At 43.3% G+C, this 20,900-nt stretch overlaps 1 protein-coding gene across 2 annotated transcripts; it reads left to right on the top strand.

Annotated features, from left to right (window-relative positions):
- The first annotated feature begins 465 nt into the window (after window positions 1-465).
- CA3 (carbonic anhydrase 3) lies at window positions 466-19,384 on the top strand. 2 transcript variants are annotated; one of them, XM_006202360.4, is made up of 7 exons: window positions 466-710; window positions 1,405-1,602; window positions 3,563-3,681; window positions 5,538-5,630; window positions 6,751-6,813; window positions 7,885-8,040; window positions 8,973-9,683. In XM_006202360.4, exons 1-7 carry the CDS (start codon window positions 569-571, stop codon window positions 9,090-9,092), a joined length of 891 nt encoding a protein of 296 aa, XP_006202422.2. In that variant the 5' UTR covers window positions 466-568; the 3' UTR covers window positions 9,093-9,683. The 2 variants fall into 2 exon arrangements, with proteins under 2 accessions (XP_006202422.2, XP_072807764.1); XM_072951663.1 differs by lacking the exon at window positions 8,973-9,683 and adding an exon at window positions 19,092-19,384 and having other exon boundaries at window positions 594-710.
- The last annotated feature ends 1,516 nt before the right edge of the window (window positions 19,385-20,900 follow it).

Genomic DNA, 20,900 nt, shown 5'->3' with positions numbered 1-20,900 from the left:
TGCTTTTGGGATTTTACAAGTTGCCTGCAGAGTCAAACGTGGGTCAGGCAAACAAATGTGTTCTTTCCAGCCACCGTAACCGGATCGCTGGAGCGAAATAAACCCGCAGGAGCGTCCAGAGGCCGCAGCCCGACCGCCAGCCTGCGCTGAAAGCAACTTCTAAGCGAGGCTGCAAACGCCGCCGGGGTGCAGATTTTAGTCGGTGCCTAAACACAACCACGACAAGCCCATCTCCCCCGCCCCCTCCACACACACACACACACACACACACACACACACACACACACACACACAATGCATGGATCGCGGAGGGTGGACAGGGCGAGAGCCGCTGGCATTTCTGCACGTCGGCACCGGGGTCAGAGAGCCCTGCAGCTTTAGCAGACGGGAGGGAGGGCTGGAGGGGCCAGGAGACTCGCTTCCAAGGGGGAGGAGGGACTCCGCCCATCTCCCCCGATCCCAGCAGCTGTCCAGCCCTTGGAATTCATTGGCTTCCCCCACCCGCCTCCCAAATACCACCCCAGTCCAGCTTAGCCCCCCGCCCCACCCTCGCTGACCGAATAAGGCCATGCAGTGTGTGGGGGGGACCTGCATAAAAGGCCCGGGCTCGCCGGGACTGCGCGCGACGCCGCCGGGGACAGAAGGCAGCCGCCGTCCAGCGCCCACAGGGAGGACCATGGCCAAGGAGTGGGGCTACGCCAGCCACAACGGTGAGCGAGCGGGGGCGCGGCGCCGCGCAGGGAAGCGGGCCGCTCGGGCGGGCGAGGAAGCCGGAAGATGAGGGCGGAGGGGTCGAGGGAAACCAACACTTACCGAGCACTTTCCAAGTGCCACCGCCCACCCCCGACGCTTTGCCCTCGGTCTCACTCCGTTCTCCCTGGTGTGGAGCGGCATTACTCCCCGCTGGAGGGAACCGCAGCGCAGGGAGGCTCGGGCACTTGCCCGGATCACACTGCCTCCGACTGAGAAGTCAGACCACCGAGGTCCAGGTCTGATTGTCCCCTGCCCCGTGATACCGGGCAAGCGCTTAACCTCTCTGAGCCCGGTGTCAGTATAAACCGCTCTGCCTGCAGCCTCTGCCTAACCCACTGCAGAAGGAAAATGGGCATGCTTTGAAATCCACGTGGCACTGGTAAAACGTGATGAGGTCCATTTCAAAAATAAGCCTTGAGGCTATATGCTTGACAGGGGGCGGAAATAAACTGAGCTAAACATAGTTTTCAGGTACACCATTAACAAAACGATGAACAGATCTTAAACACTGAGACTTGCATTGCCCAATCTGAAATCCAAGACCTTTGATAATCACTGCCTAGCCTCTGTGTGTTTTTCTGGTTCAGTCAATTAAAAGAGGGCTTGGGTGGCGCCACCAAATAAATCAATGCCCTCAATTTGATTTCCTAGGTCCTGACCACTGGCATGAACTTTACCCCATTGCCAAGGGAGACAACCAGTCGCCCATCGAACTGCACACTAAAGACATCAGTCATGACCCCTCTCTGCTGCCATGGACAGCAGCTTATGATCCCGGCTCTGCCAAGACGATCCTGAACAACGGGAAGACCTGCCGGGTTGTGTTTGATGACACTTATGATAGGTCAAGTAAGTATGACTCTTAAGTAGAGACGTGTGGAAGTTTTTAATGTCCATGCTGGCAAAATGTGATTTATGACTGCGGCAGCTGCATTAGTGGGAAGAGGGGGTCACTTCTTGTCTGAGAATGGAGATGACGTTTGACTGTGCTCTAGTCATGGAGGATTCTGTTTATGCATTGAAGAGGAATGTCTCACTCTAACCCTGGTCACTTTGCTGCTGCAAAATGGCCCCAGGCCCAAGCTAAAAGTTGGCAATGCACTCCTGAGATTAAGTTGGACAGGTTGGTGAGTAATGAGTCCAAAGGAGTGTTCTTCAGGCTCTCATGGTCTACACCTGAGGGGGTTTTTGCCTCTTAACCACGGCCTGGAGAGCAAGGCTCCCATTCCCAAATGTGGAACAGATTCTAGTCTACAAAGCAAGGAACACAGCAAAAAAATTAAGTAGGTCCTCTCTTCCCCTGGTCTGTGGGTAGGGGCCGATCCAGGGCAGAGAGTAGATCTCCTAGCTGAGCCAGGAAGACTTGCCTTCAATGCTGGAGTGGGGTTTGCCCGGCTAATCATTTTGGTGAGTGTTTTAAGTACCTGACCATGTCTTCTCAAAGCATGATTTGTGCTTGTGTGAAAATGAAAATTTACAGTTTTTAAAAAAACCCTCTTTATTTCACCTACACTACCACTTGTAGGTTCCAAGGAAGGAAGAGCATAGAAATATATATATATTTCTTGAACAATCATCTGGCTGGTGTTACTTTTTTCTTTTTCCTCCATTTAAATCCAGTTCCATTCTGAAGGATAAACAACAAAATCAGACAGTGTCTATTAGGTCAAATCACATGAAAATGCCTTTTTGTAAATAAAAATGATGGAATATTGACAATTTTGAATGGTTCACCCAAATCAATTGGACTCATAATAACAGTTTCTACTGGTTGGACAGAAAAATTGCAATTAATGAAACCACTCATTCCTACGTGACTGAGCTCAGAGAAGCCTCGTTCTGTCGTGTTAGACCTATACTGTGGCTTTCAGTCTGTCATTTCAGCACCAACAGCTGGCCAGTCTTTTCTAGAATAGCTACCCTCTGGATTCTGTTTTGATCTAGCTTATATTGCTAACTTTTGATTTCAGGATTTCTGAACAGTTTCCAATATCCCTTAGAAAACATTTGAACTGCTAAATCACTCCCCCGGCTGAATGAAGTGAAACCAAGTTAAGTGACAGGTTGAGGTATTTGGACAACAAACTCAAATTCATGCTACTAAGAATCATAGCTGTCCACAGTGATTGATTCCCTGGGAAACGGCTGAATTTTCTATTTCATTGCATTTGAATACATTGTCTGAATTAGACGTGGGTGAAAAGCTCTCGCTTGTTGTCCTGAAGAAAACTGTGGTGGAAGGCAAGCCATGGAGAAAGAATTCACATTTGCTTGGTGATTACTGTCCTGGGCACCGTCATGAACAATTTAAAGCCCCTAATTTCATTTAATCCTCACAGCAGCTCTGAAAGGTTAGTATTATTATCACCTTCAGAGGGATGCAAAAACGGGTTCAGAGAAGTTTAGCAACTTGCCTGAGATCACACAACTCGCAAGGAGGTGGAGCCGGGAGGGGAACCCAAGTCTGCCTGGCTCTCAGCTGTCGTGTTCTCCCCACTATACCACACAACAGACCCATCAAATGCCCATCTATTGGTTTTATTTTCATAGATGTTTATTTCACATTTTTAAAAAATTATAAAGCAAGCAAACAAAATGAGAAAGACAGAAAAGAGAAATCATTTCTTTTGATACATCCCAAGACTTTATTTTGGGAGAAAGAGACCAGTGTGTTTGGGGATGCCACCGTCAGCCCAGCAGACGGATCACCTTTGCCTGTCAAGCCTTGGCTAGAAAAGCATGTGTTTAAAGCAGGGCTCTGTAGAAGAAGCATCGAGTTCACTGCTGCCCTTGCTTCTCTGAATCACAGTGCTGAGAGGTGGTCCTCTCACTGGATCCTACCGGCTTCGCCAGTTTCATCTCCACTGGGGCTCGTCGGATGATCACGGCTCGGAGCACATCGTGGATGGGGTCAAGTATGCTGCGGAGGTAGGAGAGGCTGCCGTAACCCACTCTCGATCTCACACGGTGAAAACAAAAAATAAGGGCAGAATAGCACGCACTGTTTTTGCTTCAAGCCTGGAGTTGTGAAAAGAGCTGCAGTAGGTTTAGCATAAACGGAAGCTGCCAAACATGCTGGTCTAGGCAGTTAAAGGGATGTAGGTGAGTTAGCATCGTGCATGAAGACTCTAGAGGTTATATTTAGAACTTGGCCAGCAGCTTAATAAAAGAAAAGCCAAGGTCCCAAATGGAACCGAAAGGACAGGGATAAGTAACACTTATTAAGAGCCTACAAGCGTTAAGTCACTTGATCCTCTCAGCACGCTGTGAGATGGGTTACAGATGAGGAAACTGAGGCATGGGAGAGTTACATAACAAAGTCACACAGCCTCAGCGGTAGACCTGGCGCTTTACCTTATGCAGACTGGCTTCATGGTCCGTCTTGTCTAGTGTCTTAACTGCCTCTTTTACAGGAGTATGGTGCTTTAAAAATAGCGCTTAGTAATTCTGGCTAAGCTCATGAACGGTGTTGAAGGGGGTATATATGTGTGTATATGTGTGACTCTCTATATGTACCTAAGTACTTCTACACACACAGATGGATACAGATACACACATGATTTAATATGAGCAAATACTGCTCTCTGTTTCAGTTAACCCATTAAAGAAAATTCATGATTTTTAGCTGAGATCAAGGCATCAAGTTACAAGGAAATAAGACAAGCCTGCTGCATGTTCTCTGTATCAGGCCAAGCCTCCAAGGGGTGACAGATGCCCTGAGGTGAGGATAATTCCATTTGTACTTCCAGACTCTTTCCCAGAGACAGGCTCTGGTCAACAGAGGAGCTGGGACAGGAAGCTTGGAGGCACTTACAGACACTCTGCTAGGCAGATCACTAGGCAGCCTTTATTTTTTTTTTAATTGAAGAATAATCAGTTACAATGTGTCAATTTCTGGCATACAGCGCAATGTCCCAGTCATGCATATATATATACACATATATTCATATCCATATTCTTTTTCATTAAAGGTTATTACAAGATATTGAATATAGTTTCCTGGCAGCTTAACTGTTGGTTAAACTAAACTGGAGGAGACCCAGAGATCTTGCCTGTGATGATTCCATTTCTCTACAACCCACCCAGAAAGCCAGTGACAGGAGAAAGTAATTGAGAATGGCTTCCAGACACCTTCACCCACAAATAGGGAAAGCCTAGAATATTCCTTACGAATGTGGGCACAGCTTCCAGCTTGGCCAAGCTGGGATGATCTCATACTTTTCATCTTGAATCAAAGAATTTTTAACTGCTCTGAACTATTGTATTCTCTTGCCATTCTCTAAGGCAAAGTGGGAAGTTTGACTAATTTAGCCAGTACAAATGTTAGCACTTTAACCTCATTAAGACGAGTTTACCACCAGGTTCTAGGACAGTTGCTACTGAAAGGAGATGGTTATCAAACCGCCCAAGGATGTGTCTTCTTGTTTTCCCCCTCCTTCTCCCAATTAATTGTGACTTTAGAATGTTAGCAGATTCCTGCTTACAGCTCTGTGTTTCACTGTTTGATTTGGTCAGAAAGAGCCTCCTTTATACAAACTAAAATACATATTTTGAATTGGTCTAATGTAAGTTCTGTTTTCACTGATTCCACCTATCATAACTTTGTATTTGAACTATTCAAAGTTTCACCAAACTATTGCATGTTAATTTTCAGAATTCCATCAACTTCTCTGAGAGAGTTCAGCAACCACAGATTGTATAATTATGGGGGTTATTGTGAACAATTTTATACTTATTCCCTTATTCTAGGAATTTACCTCATAACCTCTGTTCTGTGGTTTCAGCTCCATTTGGTTCACTGGAATTCAAAGTATAACAGTTTTGCAAGTGCTCTGAAGAAACCTGATGGAGTATCTGTGATTGGCATTTTTCTGAAGGTAAGGTAAAAATTGACCATATTCTTTTCGAAGTTGAATTCCTTATCGATGCTTAAGTTTCGCTCCCTCCTTATATTTAATGGAGAGAGAGGAATGAATTTCAGTATTCATTCAGCCAGTCAAGGTATTTCTTCTAAGATCAGCTCAAAATATTTTGCTCTTCCTTAAAAGTGTACCTTTGGTCATACTCCAGTACCCCTAGCACTTCTAAATGTTCTCAGGATTCAGGATGTATATATTTGTGTGTGTGTGTGTGTGTGTGTGTGTGCCCGCGTGTGTGTATGTGTAGGAGTGGTGGGGATGGAGCCTTTGAAGGAGCTTATGATGGTGAAGGTGAAGGCATGGGCAGTGTTGTTCTTTACCCTTTCCGCTTCTCCACATCAATTGCACTGGAAACCAGAAAAGCCAATGTTGGGAACCACTGCGATGCCAAGTTGGACGTTGGCTGGACGTTCCTACGGCTTAGGGTGGCCACCACTCACATGACCCCAGGCTAAGATAGCACCTGGAATGTGTGTGTTGTTGAGCCAGCCATGGTTTAGAGAGGACTTAGTGTCATTAACACATGAACCTGGTGGTAACATAATCTAGATTTCAAGCCGGAGGTGAAAATCTATCTTCTTTATTTTTGAATGACCTAATTTGTTTTATGTTCTGAATTCATTGGGTCATTCTGAGTGCTTGAACACAGTATTACAGGAAGTGGAATTGAGTGAGTCTGAGCAGAAAGACAGTGAGTCTAGTGTTGGTTACATTGAGTCCATCCTAGCTCTAATTTGATTGAAAAAGAAAGTGAAATGACTTCACAGAGAAGGTCAAGGACGCAGAAGTAAATCAACATGTAATTTTGTGGTTTTGTACTTCAGAGGCTTGGAGTCCAAGTTTAGTTCAGAAAATACATACTCTAAAATCGCGGTGGGGGGAATAAACTTATGTTTTTGCTTAGTACGAGATATGCTGGCAGATTTATAAACACTAGTTGAAGGTGGATGGATTAAAATCAGTTTTTAAGACAATCCTAAATTATGGAGAAGAGAAAATATAATTGTTGGTTTTCTTTTGTTCTTCCTTTCTTTTCTTTCTTTCTTTTTTCTTTTTCTTCTTCTTTTTTTTTTTACAGATAGGACGTGAGAAAGGCGAGTTCCAATTGCTCCTTGATGCACTGGACAAAATTAAGACAAAGGTAAAAAACAACAACAACGACCCATTTTCCCTCCTAGGGCATAAAGCAGAATATGGCAGTTTTTCTCTTTTATATTTTCAGGTGTTTTTCTTTCACCTAAAATCTATTACTAAGTTTGACTAATATGTTAAGCATATATATGAAAGCAAATGCTATTATATCTGTATGTATATTTGTATAGTTTATAGTTTTTAGAACAATTTCATGTATATAAGCTTACTTAATCTTCATAATCAGCCTGTTAGATAATTACATTTTTAAGGATATGTTTGAGAAAGAGGTGGAGCAGTGTTCCCTCACCAAACACACACACGTACACATACACACACTCCACACAGACCCCACATGCACACACATTTGTAGAGGTACCAAATGTTTGGATCCTAGTGTTGTCCCTTCTCTCCTGAACAGCACCTGTATGTTTTATTTTATTTTTTAACACCTTTATTATGGTATGATTCCTGTACAGTAAATGACACATACTTCAGATGTACAATTTAATGAATTTTGATATATGTATATACACCTGTGAAACTACCGCCACAATCAAGATAGCTAACATCTCCATCACTCCCCAAGAGGGCATCTGTATATTTTAAATCTTAACAGTAGATTTCTTCTGCTTAACAGAATCATTTTAATTGCCTTTGAGGCTGTTCGAATCAAACACTATATAGCTTTACCACCAGAGAAAGTAAGTATTCTTCTGAGTACAACGTTCGATAAAAATGCAAGTGAGCTTTGTACCATCGAGAATCCCAGCATTAACCTATATGAAATACTTCTGTTCCAGTTTAGAATGAGTTTCTACTTGTTTTCCTTGAGAAATGATAGTTTTATAACTCTACCTACAGTGTATAAGGAATAAAATGTTACAGTGACTGTGCCAAAGTCATACCATGCCAAGCGGCATCCCTTCTCGGCCTTTTATTTCTGAAAGGAGCGTACTTGGTTCCCAAGCTCGGTTTTCTCTCTTGCATCTGAAATCCATCCTCCCCAAACGGTGGGATGCTTGGGGCGGGCGGTGCGCATGCGCCGGCTCACCGCGCGGGGCGCTGTGTCCGCTCGCAGGGCAAGGAGGCGCCCTTCACGAACTTCAACCCGTCCTGCCTGTTCCCCGCCTGCCGGGACTACTGGACCTACCAGGGCTCCTTCACCACGCCGCCCTGCGAGGAGTGCATCGTGTGGATCCTGCTGAAGGAGCCGATGACCGTGAGCTCCGACCAGGTGAGCGGCGGCCGGCGCCGGCCCTGTGGGCCCGCGGGCTCCGTGTCGCGTGCACGCGAAACTGAACGTGCGCAGCTGCTAACCGGATGCTTGCCGAACCGCGCCTCGAGTGTGCCCTGGTTAATTCCGATCAGCCTGTTGAACTTCCTAAAACTGGACTTCCAAAGGGTACCAGGCTAAACGCAGAGCTTGTCAAGGTGTTGGCGAGGCTGAGCAATAACCGCGTTTGTGTTCTGCAAGCACGTAAGGGCTCAGATGCATATGGGTTAGTCTTTGCTGACTTGGAGGACTGCCAAATACTGAGCTCTGGTTAGGAGATGGGGTGAGAAGTACAGGCCTGGGGAGAAGGTGCCGATGGAAGGGACTGAACATCCTCGGGGGTGTATACTCTTTCTCCAGTTTCATAGCTAAGTAAGTAGAGGCTCAGAAAGGTTAAGTAATTTGCTCATGATCACACAGCCAAGTGCAGGGTCCGAGATTCCGTCCGCCGCCTGGCTGCTTCCGGTACCTTTTAACCTCTCTGCTCAGGCCTTGCTTCTAAGTGTTCATCTAAGCTGACTCCATAAACTTACACGGTGACGGCCGATTGAGTTTCTTATTTGCACTAATGCTGTCATCCCCTTCCACATAAGGAGTAGCTTTCATACTGACCCTCGATTAAAATAACGCTTTCAGAATTCGAGAGGAAAAGATTTTGACCAGAGGGCAGGGTGATCCTGTGTGAAAGGAAACAAAGTGTTTTTATACAAATGCAGAGAAGGTTTCTATTACTCCGGAACTGGTAACCACCTAACTCTGGACTGAGCGTCGGAGCCAGGTTTTGTGGTTCGCGTGTCTTGCTTAGAAACCCAGCGACGTCTAGCTCTTTGGTGGCTTGCTTAACGTGTCCCCGTGGTCTGAATGGCATGCAGACGGTTTCCCCTGCCTTGCAGATGGCCAAGCTGAGAAGCCTCTACGCAAGTGCCGAGAACGAGCCCCCAGTGCCCCTGGTGGGGAACTGGCGCCCTCCGCAGCCTCTCAAGGGCAGGATAGTGAGAGCCTCTTTCAAGTGAGGCCGCGGGAGCTTGCCCTCTTCAGGAAAGGACACCGGCCGCTGCGGAGCCTGGGTCCTCCCTCCTTTTGGTGCTCCTTCCTCCAAGTCTATTTCAGTTTTCCACACTGAGCAGTGAGGGTGAGAGATGCAGTCGCCGAGAAACCACAGTTACTGTTGACAAGATCTAGGACGAAAGCATCTGGCCTTTGTAATAATCATCTTTCCTGTAAAAGCAGCACTTCTAGTAAGGTTTCGAAGAAGAGGAAACAGATGGAAGAACAAAGATGAGAAAAGTGGCTCTTGGGCACCGCTTTTGTGGCATCTTGAGTTTCACGGAACTTCAGTTTTACTATTTTCATATTGTGAGCTGTCTGTCCGTCTTCGAGAAATCATGAGTAATTCTCTATGTAGGAGTAGAGGTGTATGAAGATCACATAGCAATTCAACATAAGCCAGAAATTAAAATGACTGTGGACTCCAAGAATTGAGAAGATGATGCGTTTAACCCTTAAATGAAACCAACAAAAGGCCCATCATTTATTAAAATTTTAACTACTATAAAGATTGCCTGGTTTTGATTATCTATGAAAGTTAAACACATTTGACCAGGCGTTTAAACCAGTCTGACCTGATACCTGAATTTTTTTCTGCCTAAAGATGGTTGACTTTACCCTATTATCTTTCTTTACCTGAAGGAAGGCCATTCATTTTTCATTTTACTCCTTTTATCTTTGCATGCTTATTAAAATAAAAGCTGCCTCTGATATCTTCCTAATGTGAGGGTGGGGTTAATGCTTCCCAGAACACATGGGAGTGAATGACCGCAGTTGTACTGATCACCAAAACTAATAAAGCCGTGAATGCCAGAAGTTGAGTGTTGTGTTTTTTAAGGAGGGCGAACTTTGTTAAGTTTGCTTTTATAACTGAAAGGTGGCGCTAATGGACTCCAGTTCTGAGTTTGGTTTGACTGGACGCTACAGACATTCTTTGCGGTGTGATTAGTGGAAGTCTTGTGAGGAAACTGCAGACAAGAAGAGGAATGCTTGGGTAGATGTTTGAGAGTGTGGATTAGTTTCCAGAGGCCTCAAAGTTGGTTTAGGATTTGGAGGTCCATGCCAGTACCATGGTTGCTAATTTAGTGGCATGAAGTCAAGTCAGACTGTAGCCTTGAAGTCCTTATTTTTTTAAATGTGCATTGGGATGACACCAATCTAACCCTGCAAAACTCTATACATCGAGACCCTCAAAACATTTAATATCTTTAGACATAAAGTCTGGTTTTGCCGTTAGTGGCTTTGACACAACTTTCATCCCACCACTGGCTAACATGTTAACTTACCACTTTAGAAGATGGCAGCAATGAGCGAGTTACCCCAAGGAATGACAGTGGTGTTGGGTCAGGAGAATCCCACGATGCCGGAAGTCAAGCCATATGACCGAGTCCCAGGAGGCTAACGTTATTTAATAGATTACCACCTGGGCGAAGTAACAGCAGGCTGGTCAGTGCGAACTGGATGTGTTAATTAAATCCCTTGAAATTAGGAGGTGTGGAGCTTTCATTAATTAGTGGTAATACACAAGCTGATTCTCTGAGGGTACTTACTTAGTCCTGCTGGGAGCACTGAAAAAATGTAGCCAGTGTACACACTGTGGGGGGAGGGAGCATAATCGAACTCCAGCTACGGGGGTGCTTACTCAACTGCACAGGCTGAGCAAGGCTGGAGCTGTTTTAAGGGGAAGTGTCCAACCAAAGGAGGGCCTCTCGCTGGGCCACCAGCTCCGTGAGGGCACAGATACAAGTCGCGTACGCTAACATTCCCCTTTTTGCCTCGCACGGTGTCTGGCACATAATAAACACTCAATAAATATTTAATGCATAAATGATGTCATGAAAGTAGCTGAACGCAGGACAAATGCTCCTCTTCTTGAACAGCACATGATTAAGACTCATCCGCTTTTTTGCTCATCTCATTTAGTTAGACCTTTTAGGAAAATGATCTCTCTAGCTTCAGGTGATAGCTTTCCAGTAAAGCATATTCCTTGACACCACCATTCTGAGTCATTGCCCATGATCATAGTTACCACCCAACGTAAAACTTCCTCCCAACTCCTGCCTGCACTCAAAGTGCTGAGTTATTACAAATGTCCCCTGGAATATTGAAACCACACTTGCGTCCTCCTTCAGTGGGCGGTGGGGCAGGGGGTGTCACTTTCTAATCATGCACAGGCTTCCAAACCGTTGCATTTCAGGCACACACAGCCCACGGAGGGGACGTGGCTAGGAGCTGCTGTGGTGAACGTATTTCAGCACCTGCCAATGTGCTTTTCAGGGTATAATCATTGCAGATATTTTAAAATTTCAACATCGGGCAGAAACTAATTTGAATTAATTGTGTTATAGTAGTCCGATGACTATACCCTTAAAAGTCTATGAATGGGGCAGTAAGAATGTACTGAATATTGGGCACTGTTACATTCTGAGAGTGCAAATACAGTTCCTACCCCTTTAATGGGGAAACAATATATTTATGAAGAGGTAAATAACTACTCAGGACCACTGGTCCGAAATTCTTTACGTGCTATCACTATTTACTAGACGAATAGGAAGTATTCCACATAGAACATGTAAAAAATAAACAACTGTGGGTGAAATGAAATAACTAGGGGTGAAGCTGATCAACTGTAAAGCTTGGATACATGTGAAAAATTTACATGTCAGTTATTCAGATAAGAATTGGCACAAAACATTGTTCTAAAAGAAATACATAGATCCAAAACCACAACAGAGACCACACATAAATAAAATTAATTAGATTTTAGTTTCTCCTCTAATGCTTTCTTATTTGCTGTTAAAGAGCAAATTGTATTATTTTAGCTGAGGAAAAGTAAGTGAGAAGAGGTAAGAAAAAAAAAGTAACTGCAAATGTCATACTTTTAGAATTTCAGATTTAATATATGAAGAGTTAATGATTGTTTAAACTACCCCTAAGGAAAGCACTTAAAGACTTAAAATGCAAATAAGAAGGCAAAATCAAGTTTCATGTTATTTTCTTTTAGATCACTAGATGATGGCAAAACATTTAAAATTTTTCATTTGGGGCACTAGATGGCAGCAAAATAATTACAAAAATGACACATGAAACGCCATTTGCAGAGCAATGAGGATTTAAAAAAAAATTTTGAGCACAGTATTTCCTTTCCTCAAATGTTTAATATTAACCATCAATAGCTATGTACAGCAGAAAAGATAGTGAGAGATTCTTACATAATTCTGAGCATTTTAATTGCCAAAAGTGAGGTCTACAGTTAGTAGTTGCTGCACTAAAATTGAAATAAATGAGAAACAAACATTTCACAGCCCTGATCAGTCTTCTGGAGGCCTGGATGCCAATCACACAGTGCTCGCCAGAAAGGTGGCCTCAGGCAAGTTGACCTGTCTGTGCCGCACTCTCCTTAGCACATGGATGGATGTGGAGGGCATTATGCTAAGTGACCTAAGTCAGACAGAGAAAGGCAAATACTCTATGGTATCACTTACATGTGGAGTTAAAAAAAATACAACAAACTAATGAATATAACAAAAAGAAGCAGACTCAGATACAGAGAACAAACTAGTGATTTTGGGGTTGGGAGGGAGAGAAGGGGGTGTGATAAAGGGGTGGGGGAGAGGGAGGCACAAATTACTGGGTGTAAGGCAAGCTCAAGGATGTATTGTGCAACACGGGGAATATAGCCAATATTTTGTAATGGCTGTAAATGGAAAGTAACCTTTGAAAATTGTATAAAAAGTGAAAATTTAATTTAAAATGAATTAAATAAGCTAATAAATCTAAATCTCCTAGAATAGTTATTCTAGCATGTAATAAAACTCTCAACAGGGGTTGACTATTACCTTCTGTAAATTAATTTTACTCCAACCAAGAAAAATTTTAATGGCTTATTCAATACCTAAAATCACGTTCCTTTCTTTGACTATGGATAACATCATGAATCCACATCTTATCAATTCAGATACTTCCAAGGAGTTACCATACTGGGCTCCCCTAATGGGATCCCCTCTGAGTTTGGCATTGGGGGAAATGGTTTTTAAAAACAATGGTGATTAACACAGGGAACTATGTTCAATATCTTGTAATAACCTCTAATGGAAAAAAATATGTAAATGAATATATGTATGTATATGCATGGCTGGGACATTGTGCTGTGCACCAGAGATTGACACATTGTAACTGACTATACTTCAACTTAAAAAAATAAAAATTAAAAAATGGTGATCAACAAAGACCTACTCTATAGCACAGGGAAATGTATTCAATATCGTGTAATAACCTATAATGGAAAATAATCTGAAAAAGAATATATATATATATTATTTGCTGTACACCTGAAACATTGTAATTCAACTATACTTCAGTAAGAGATCAAAACAAAACAATGACAATAACTCCAGTCTTATACTTTGTAGCAGGAAAAACAAGACATGGTCACATTCTAGCACAAAGCTAGAAGAGAGAATTCAGAGAATTTTTCCAGAGAAAGGCTCTGTTTCAAAGCTTCACCCCTGACCTGAGGAAGTGTATGATCAACAAAACATCCAGAAACTAAACCCAAATAGAGAGGTGGGAGTCCCGCAGTGTTCATTATGTTTTGCTGACCGGCAAATGCCAGCAGGATCGAGTCCCTTGGAGTGTCACATGAAGTGGAAAATCTATCCTCATCATAAGTATGGAAAGTCTTCTGCCATGAAATTAATTTGGGGCTTGTCTGGGCAGGCCATGAAAATCAGAATCCTGAATGAGACGCCCAAAGTCATCCTGGGGTTGAGTTTATCCATTTGGGGACAACTCAACTCCAGTTGTACCAAACGAAATAAAAAAATTGAGGCATAAAATCTAGGACCAAGGGAATGACTAGAGAACTAATGAACTCCTTTAGATTTGAAACATTAAATGGCAGCCACTTTACAAGTTGGCCAGGTTGATAATCACAGGTAATCAGCAGGTGTAAGAGCCAGTACACGGTGCAGTCACAGGGGACCGAGCGCACTACCGCAGCATAAAACCCAGTGATTTAAAAGCTAATTTTAGCCAGGTGCAGAAAACAGGGAATCGATTCTCCCTTGTATTTAAATCACTCCCAGGTAAGAGGAGCCTGGAAGCTCAGGAAGACGATTTTGGCCTTTAAATGTAGAAATTTTCTGTTTCAACTTGTTTGTATATTTCAATCGTGCTCACTCATCTCATTTGAAATTTGGATGCTTCCAAACACATTTGTTCAAGGGAAGTCATTCCCCCGAGGGCGCTTGGGTCCCATGAAAGTGTATTACAAATGGGAATGTTTGAAAATACCATACGTTTTGGGCTCAAAAAATCCACACTTCTCCCTCCTGTGTGTGTGTGTGATTGGTTTAATGGAGGGCAGGACCCTAAAGAGAGGGCCTGACAGGGGTCAGAAGATTGTACAAGCCAAGCAGAGCAAACTGGGTGGGGCCCAGTCCAGGGGAGAACTGAGAACCAAGTGCAAAAAGGTGCAGTTAGAAAGTTAGTGACAAGGAGAGGGGAGGGGTTCTAGATCAGTGGTAGACCTTAGCATACACGAGGTCCTGGGTTCAACCCCCCATACTTTAATTAAAAAAAAAAAGGAGTTAGTAACAAGGAAACTGCTGTCCAGTGAAGATGTAGGCATCAGGTTCTTGCACCAGGAATTAGTTAATTTTAGGAGTGACAAGAACACTTGAGAATTCTATCTGTGATGTAAGTTGTGTGTGTGTGGATGTGATGAGTAGTGAGGGCAGGGAGATTTTCGGAGGGTAAGGACTTGACCTGTCTCCTTATACTAACTACTGAGGCCCCAGTACCTAACACAAAATCTGGAACGTAGTCAGTGCTCAAACAGTATTTGTTGAATGAAGGGAGGAATGGATGGACAGAAGGACAGATGGATGGGGCAGTGAGAATCCTAAAACAGTGAACGCCCATCCAAGTCCATGAGCTGGTGGGAGCTATGTCCTCCTCCAAGGAAGGTCAGTGACTGACTTGTCAAGGGCCCTGGGAAGTACTCAGGGATTTCTGTTGCGGCTCCCAGGCTTCTCTGTAAGGAGGGTGTGCGTTCCAGACGAGAAGCAGTTTTACACATGTCCAGACCTTTCCACTTGCAAATTTAAATCCTCAAAGCAAATTTAACTTGGTAGAGAAGAGACCTATTTTAGATATAAAAGGAGATTCTCTACCTGAATATTTATCTCTTTTAGCACTCGTACTTCTAATATGCAAATTGAGCTAGGCTGGCAATGAGCCTGTGTTCCTGGGCTCTGGCGATACTAACTGGCATGATGCATGCTGGCCCTGGGACTTTTAGAAATTTGCCTTGATCTTCTCACTGGTGATTTTGGTTCTCCATTTCATTCAGCTTTGTGCTCATAGCAATTCCACATACAGAATAAAAGTAATTCTTCCTAATTCAAATGCGTTCTGGCCAGAAGTTGGTGAAGTAGGATACTTTCGAAAAGTCAATAAACAGACACATTCCACCCAACCCCAACCAGATAGGTGGTCAGTTCAAGCAAACGTCCTGCCCTCCACAAACAACGCAGACACACACGCTACATACGTCCTCACACACTTGTAATTACCACCTAGATTTACTTTATAATATACAATAATAATATAATATAACTTACCATAAAAATGTTTAAAAAATTACTATGCAACAGAAACATTCACTCAGACAATGAATTTGTCAGAAATCAAACTCAGATCTCTTAGTGGTGGTGGAGGGGATGGTCCTTTACAATTCAGTTGGTAACTTGAGGTGTGAATCTCTGTCGTCTCTATAAATTTTTTTTAATTTAAAGAAATAGTTTAGTGCTATTTCATCTGAGGTCTAATTTCTTCCTTTCAGTTTGTTTTCTCTAACAAAGGGCCTGTTGTCAAGATCGTGAGGTGTACTAAGCCTCTTGTCCTTAGCAGCTTAATTGATATGAAACATTGATTAAGCCCCAGGAGGGGTGGGGCGTTTCAGAGGAATTATGAAATAACCACAAGGCATGAAGGAGAAAGTTTGCAGCTTGCTAAGAGTGCAGTGCTTTTAGCTGGGCAAAAGCATTCAATATTTGATGTATATGTTTTAAAGTAAACACAAGTGACTCAAAAAAAATCCTCTTTCAAAAAGGATTTCATGTTTTTCCAAGGCGGTTATGTGTCAAGTAGGAAAGAAAGGAAAGTGGGTCAAGGAACTACCTGGAAGCACCAAGGAGAAGGGAAAAAAAAAAAAAAAGCAAGAAAAGGGCCACCTCCAAACAGGACTCAAGAGAAATTGTGCTAAACGTGGTCGTGGCGCTGCGGGAAAGGCCTTATCGGGCACAGCCACGGTGCCCAACACACTGGGCACGAAATACATGGTAAACAGTGATATCGGGGTCATTAGAAAGAAGGAAGAGATAGCAGAACCAAGGGGACAAGCGACCTGCAAAACCCGGCCCCGGGTCACCAGGCCCTCCAGGCCAGCAATGGACTCTTTTTGGACAATACAGCTACTGGGGCCCAGTTTTAGATCAGTAGCCTTTGGTACAGGGTTTCTAAAAACAAATTATATACACACAGTATTATATGATTACACATGTTATAAAATATAAACAAAATGGAAATTTTCAACTGTAAAGAGAAATTCTTGTATTTCCTTCCTGCCATGGAGAGGCCCCTCACGTGCACCCCGAAGTGTGTGCATTGTGCGTGGAGGCTGCTGGTTTGCAGCCTTCGGCTGGCAAGGTCAGGTTAGACCGTCTCCTGCCAACGGATCGACTTTGCTCTGTTCTGTGACTCCTCGCCCTGCTGGACCACCGCTGGGCCCCTGCTGGGCCACTGCTGTGTGCACTGTCCCACCCAGTGGGGCAGAGCTGAGGGCGGAGGTAGGATGGATGATCCCATCACACGTGTTAGAAAAAGAGCGCAAAGAAGCCCTGCGGCGGATTGCGAGAAGTGCAGCAGGACGTTTTGACCGCCTGGTTTTGACCTTGGGTTGAGTGGTTTTCTGAATGGATTTTAAACTCTTAGCTCAAAGATGGCAGAAGGAAAAAAACAAGAAAAAGAAGAAAGGAAGAGGGTATTCCATCATACCAAAGATAGGTCAAGAGATATTTACTGTGTTATTCTTTCTGTCCCTTTAAAATATTAAAATATGGAAATAGACATGACATTAATTGCTTCATTCAAGTGTGTGTTATGCACAAGGCACTGTCCTCAAGGGGAAGAGAGAAGGATTAGAAGAAGATGGAGAAGAAGGAGAAGAAAAAGAGAGACAGAGACACTGAGAAATATGGAGAAAACTTGTATGCAATAACTGAAAATTCAAGGCGATTTTTGCAAAGTGGTAAAACAAATACACATAAATAATACGAAGCAAAGAAATATAAAAAAATGCTATGGAGTTTCAGAGGCAAGAACAATTATTTTCGGATTAGACTACTCTTCTATCCCCAGACCCTCACTCTGAGCAGTTCAGAACTTTCAAGATACCTTTTCTTGCATAAAATAGACTTACTTTCACCTATAGAATTAACCTGGGTAGGTACCAAATGAGCAAGCTGTAGAATTACGAAATGTAACCATCTGTTTCCTGTGGCCTATTCATATATATTTTAGGATAATAAAAGTGCTGGTTTCCCCTTTGGATACTCTTAAGACAGTTTCCAGGAAACCAAATTTATCTGGATTTAAGCCTTTCGTGGGCTCTTCTCCGGTGAGTGAGGTCCTGGAGGCATAAGGTAATTTACTTTGCCCTTGTCCTTAAGATAATGGCTAAAGGCTAGGTTCTCATTGGGGAAAAAGACATTACTACATGGAGACACTTGAGGGCACCCTAGTCAACAACCAAAAGCAAAAACATAAAAAACAAAGCATAAAAAATATATATTCCAATCTGAAATTTGGGGTGGGAAAGTATGTTTTGCTCCTAGTTTAAGATCCCCAGGGAATCCTGACTCTTGCCCTTGATTTAAGGAGAAAAAAATTACTTTCATCCCTATAATTCCCCTGTGTGGAAAATGTTAAATTGCTCTTGCTACTAAAAGGAAGTCAGAAATTCCGCGGACAAGGTGGTGATTTACAAGCAAATGAGAAGTTTAATCATGTGATGAAGTTACTATTGGTATCATCAAGCTATCATGATTTGGGGAGGCAAGCCATTATTGGAGATATACTGAAGCAAAGTGAATAAACAATAAGGTGGAGAGGTGAGATTTTATGCTTTTCTATTGAATCCAACCAACACAAGGTGAGTGAGGGTATCTTATGAGCAAAGCACTGTCCTAGGGCTCACGTGTTGCTGGACATACATGGAACTCTTTCAGACCTTTTACAAAAGCATTACTTTACAGATGCCCTTCAGGCAGAGTTTCATCATCTTGGTACTGCTAACATTTTGGACTGAATCTTTCCTTGTTACAGGGGACTGTTCTGTGCGTTATAGGATGTTCAGCAGCATTCCTGGATGCCAGGAGCACCCTCTCCTGCCCACTGCTGAGCTGTGACAACCAAAATGTCTCTAGATAGTGTCAATATTGCCCCCAATTGAAAAGAGAAACAATGCTCTAAGGAGAGATGGACTTTCATTAAACAGTATTTCATGGTGCCACAAGTGGCAGCTGCCACAGAACATAAAATATTTTAAACATATAATTTGCATTTTTTTGTGTAATTGTCATACTTAGTACTTCCATTCTAGTTCTGGTTAATTGAAACCAGGTAACAATGTTTGAATTGAACCAACTACCCTTAAACAAACTAAATAGATTTAATTATTTATGGAAAAGTTTAAATGTCACTAGTTACCATGAAAGAAAAAGACACATTTAGGAACTAAATTTTTCAAAGTCTGAAAAGCAGTTCACTAAGGGAAGTTAAATTCATTTGTTTATTAGATGCATAGTTAGTCTATCTCCTGCCACTTTAGTGCTTAGACGGGTTTTGGTAGGAAGCCCTAAGAATGATCAGTATGTCGCTATAACTTTCTGTTTTTACAGAGTAGTGTTGAGCACATAATCTGAATGCATCGTTACTCTGACGCCTTGAGTGAGGCCGAAGAGCAGACGGCTAAGAACGCGAGCTCGGGAGCAGGACGAGCTGACAGCGCCCTTCCCCGTGGAGCGTGGGCCAAGCTGACTTAACGTCTCTGCCTCAGGATCATGTAAAACATCCAAAATGTGGGAGCGTAATCAGTTTCCAAAAAGTGTTATTTTTATAAAAGTAGGAACTCCCAAAATGTTTATCAAGGAAAGGTGAATTTTTTTCATCCAAGTTAGAGAAACAGAAAAGCCAGTTTATGCTTTTACAATGGGAAGTACTCTAGTAATAATTATACCATTTATTTAATAAAGAAAGGCGGCTAGAACAGTGTCTGCTGTCTTCCAGGTGCTAGCTCTCATCATAATGCTCTGGAAGTAGAATTTGCTCCCTAATTTACACATAAAGTGAGTGAAGTTTGGAGGAATTGCTTAGCTTGTTCAAGGTGATGCAGCACGTCTCTAAGTGTTGGAGCCAGAATCTGAACTCAGGTCCATCTGCTCACCACGTTGATTCCCATGCACAGCCCCACGTCTCTCTTCTGCAGTAGCAGGAACCCTAGCAGGGCAGCCAACATCCCAGGCATCATGCTAGCTTACATGATTAAACCACTGGGATTAGTCCATTTAACACTCCCAGCAACCCGAGGTATGCTTTTACATTTCAGAAGTGGAAACTGAGGCTTGAGGAGGTGAAATAAATCATCCAAAGCGAAGTAGGTGTAAGTCCTAGAAGCTGAATCCAAACTCACAAAACCTGGGCTCCTGGCCACCGTGTGACACTGCTTCCCAGGCTATGGCAGAAGAATGCCAAGAGACTCAGAGGCTAAGGAGGACAGCCAGAGTCAGGATTAAAGTGGCTTTATGGGTCAGGAAAAGGAGTTTGCATTTTTCTGTGAAAGTTCATTGTCAGACGGTCAAAGGCAAGGATGTGGGATAGCAAGAAGCATTCTGGGAATTTCTACCAATTTCCTCGTCTATAAAATAATCAGACTAGATAATCCCTGAACTCCTTTTAGTTCTGAAACACTACATTGTTACAATTTGTGTCATTCCTTTCCTTCCAACCTCCTGATGGCTTCCCTGTGCAATTACTGCAAAGCCCTTCCCTGGTAGTTGTCCTCAGGGCTCTGCCGGTTGGCCGCCCCTGCCTGCCTCTGACTTCACCTCCTTGTCTTCTCCCCCTCAGTCACACAGTGCTCCTGCCATAAACTTTTCTGTTCTAGAAACTTCCTCCATCAGGGCTTTTACACTTACGATTTCCGATTTCTTCTGCCTGAAATGTCCTTCCCCAGATCTTTCCTTAGTGGTTCGTGAAATGTCGCTTTCTTCCATGGGTCTTCCATAACCAGGGCACCCAAAGTAACATCCACCCCCTCGCTATTCTCTACGTCATTGTTTTATTTCCTTCTGACTAATTACCACTGCTGGAAATTCACTCTTCTTGTTGCTTATCCGTTTACTGTATTCTGCCCCCATCCATCCCCATGTCAGCTCCATGCGGACAGGGATCCTGTCCACGTGGTTCACGGCTGTAGCCCCTGTGCTGATGCCTGGCGCGTGACAGCACTTGACAGATTTGCTGACTGAAAGAATGGACAGCTCACTGCAGCTTTTACAGCCTACGCAGAACCTAAAAATTACTAAGCGCACAACAGGAGCTCAAAGATCACACAATAGCAGTAATGATAACTAGTACGTATTATCACACTCTAAGCATTGGCACTGTGCTAAACCCTTCATACAAATTATACATGTTACTCATCGCAG

The sequence above is a fragment of the Vicugna pacos genome, chromosome 29, assembly GCF_048564905.1.
Source record: "Vicugna pacos chromosome 29, VicPac4, whole genome shotgun sequence".
NCBI classification, from domain to species: Eukaryota; Metazoa; Chordata; class Mammalia; order Artiodactyla; family Camelidae; genus Vicugna; species Vicugna pacos.
This window is presented reverse-complemented; position numbering and strand designations above follow the sequence as displayed.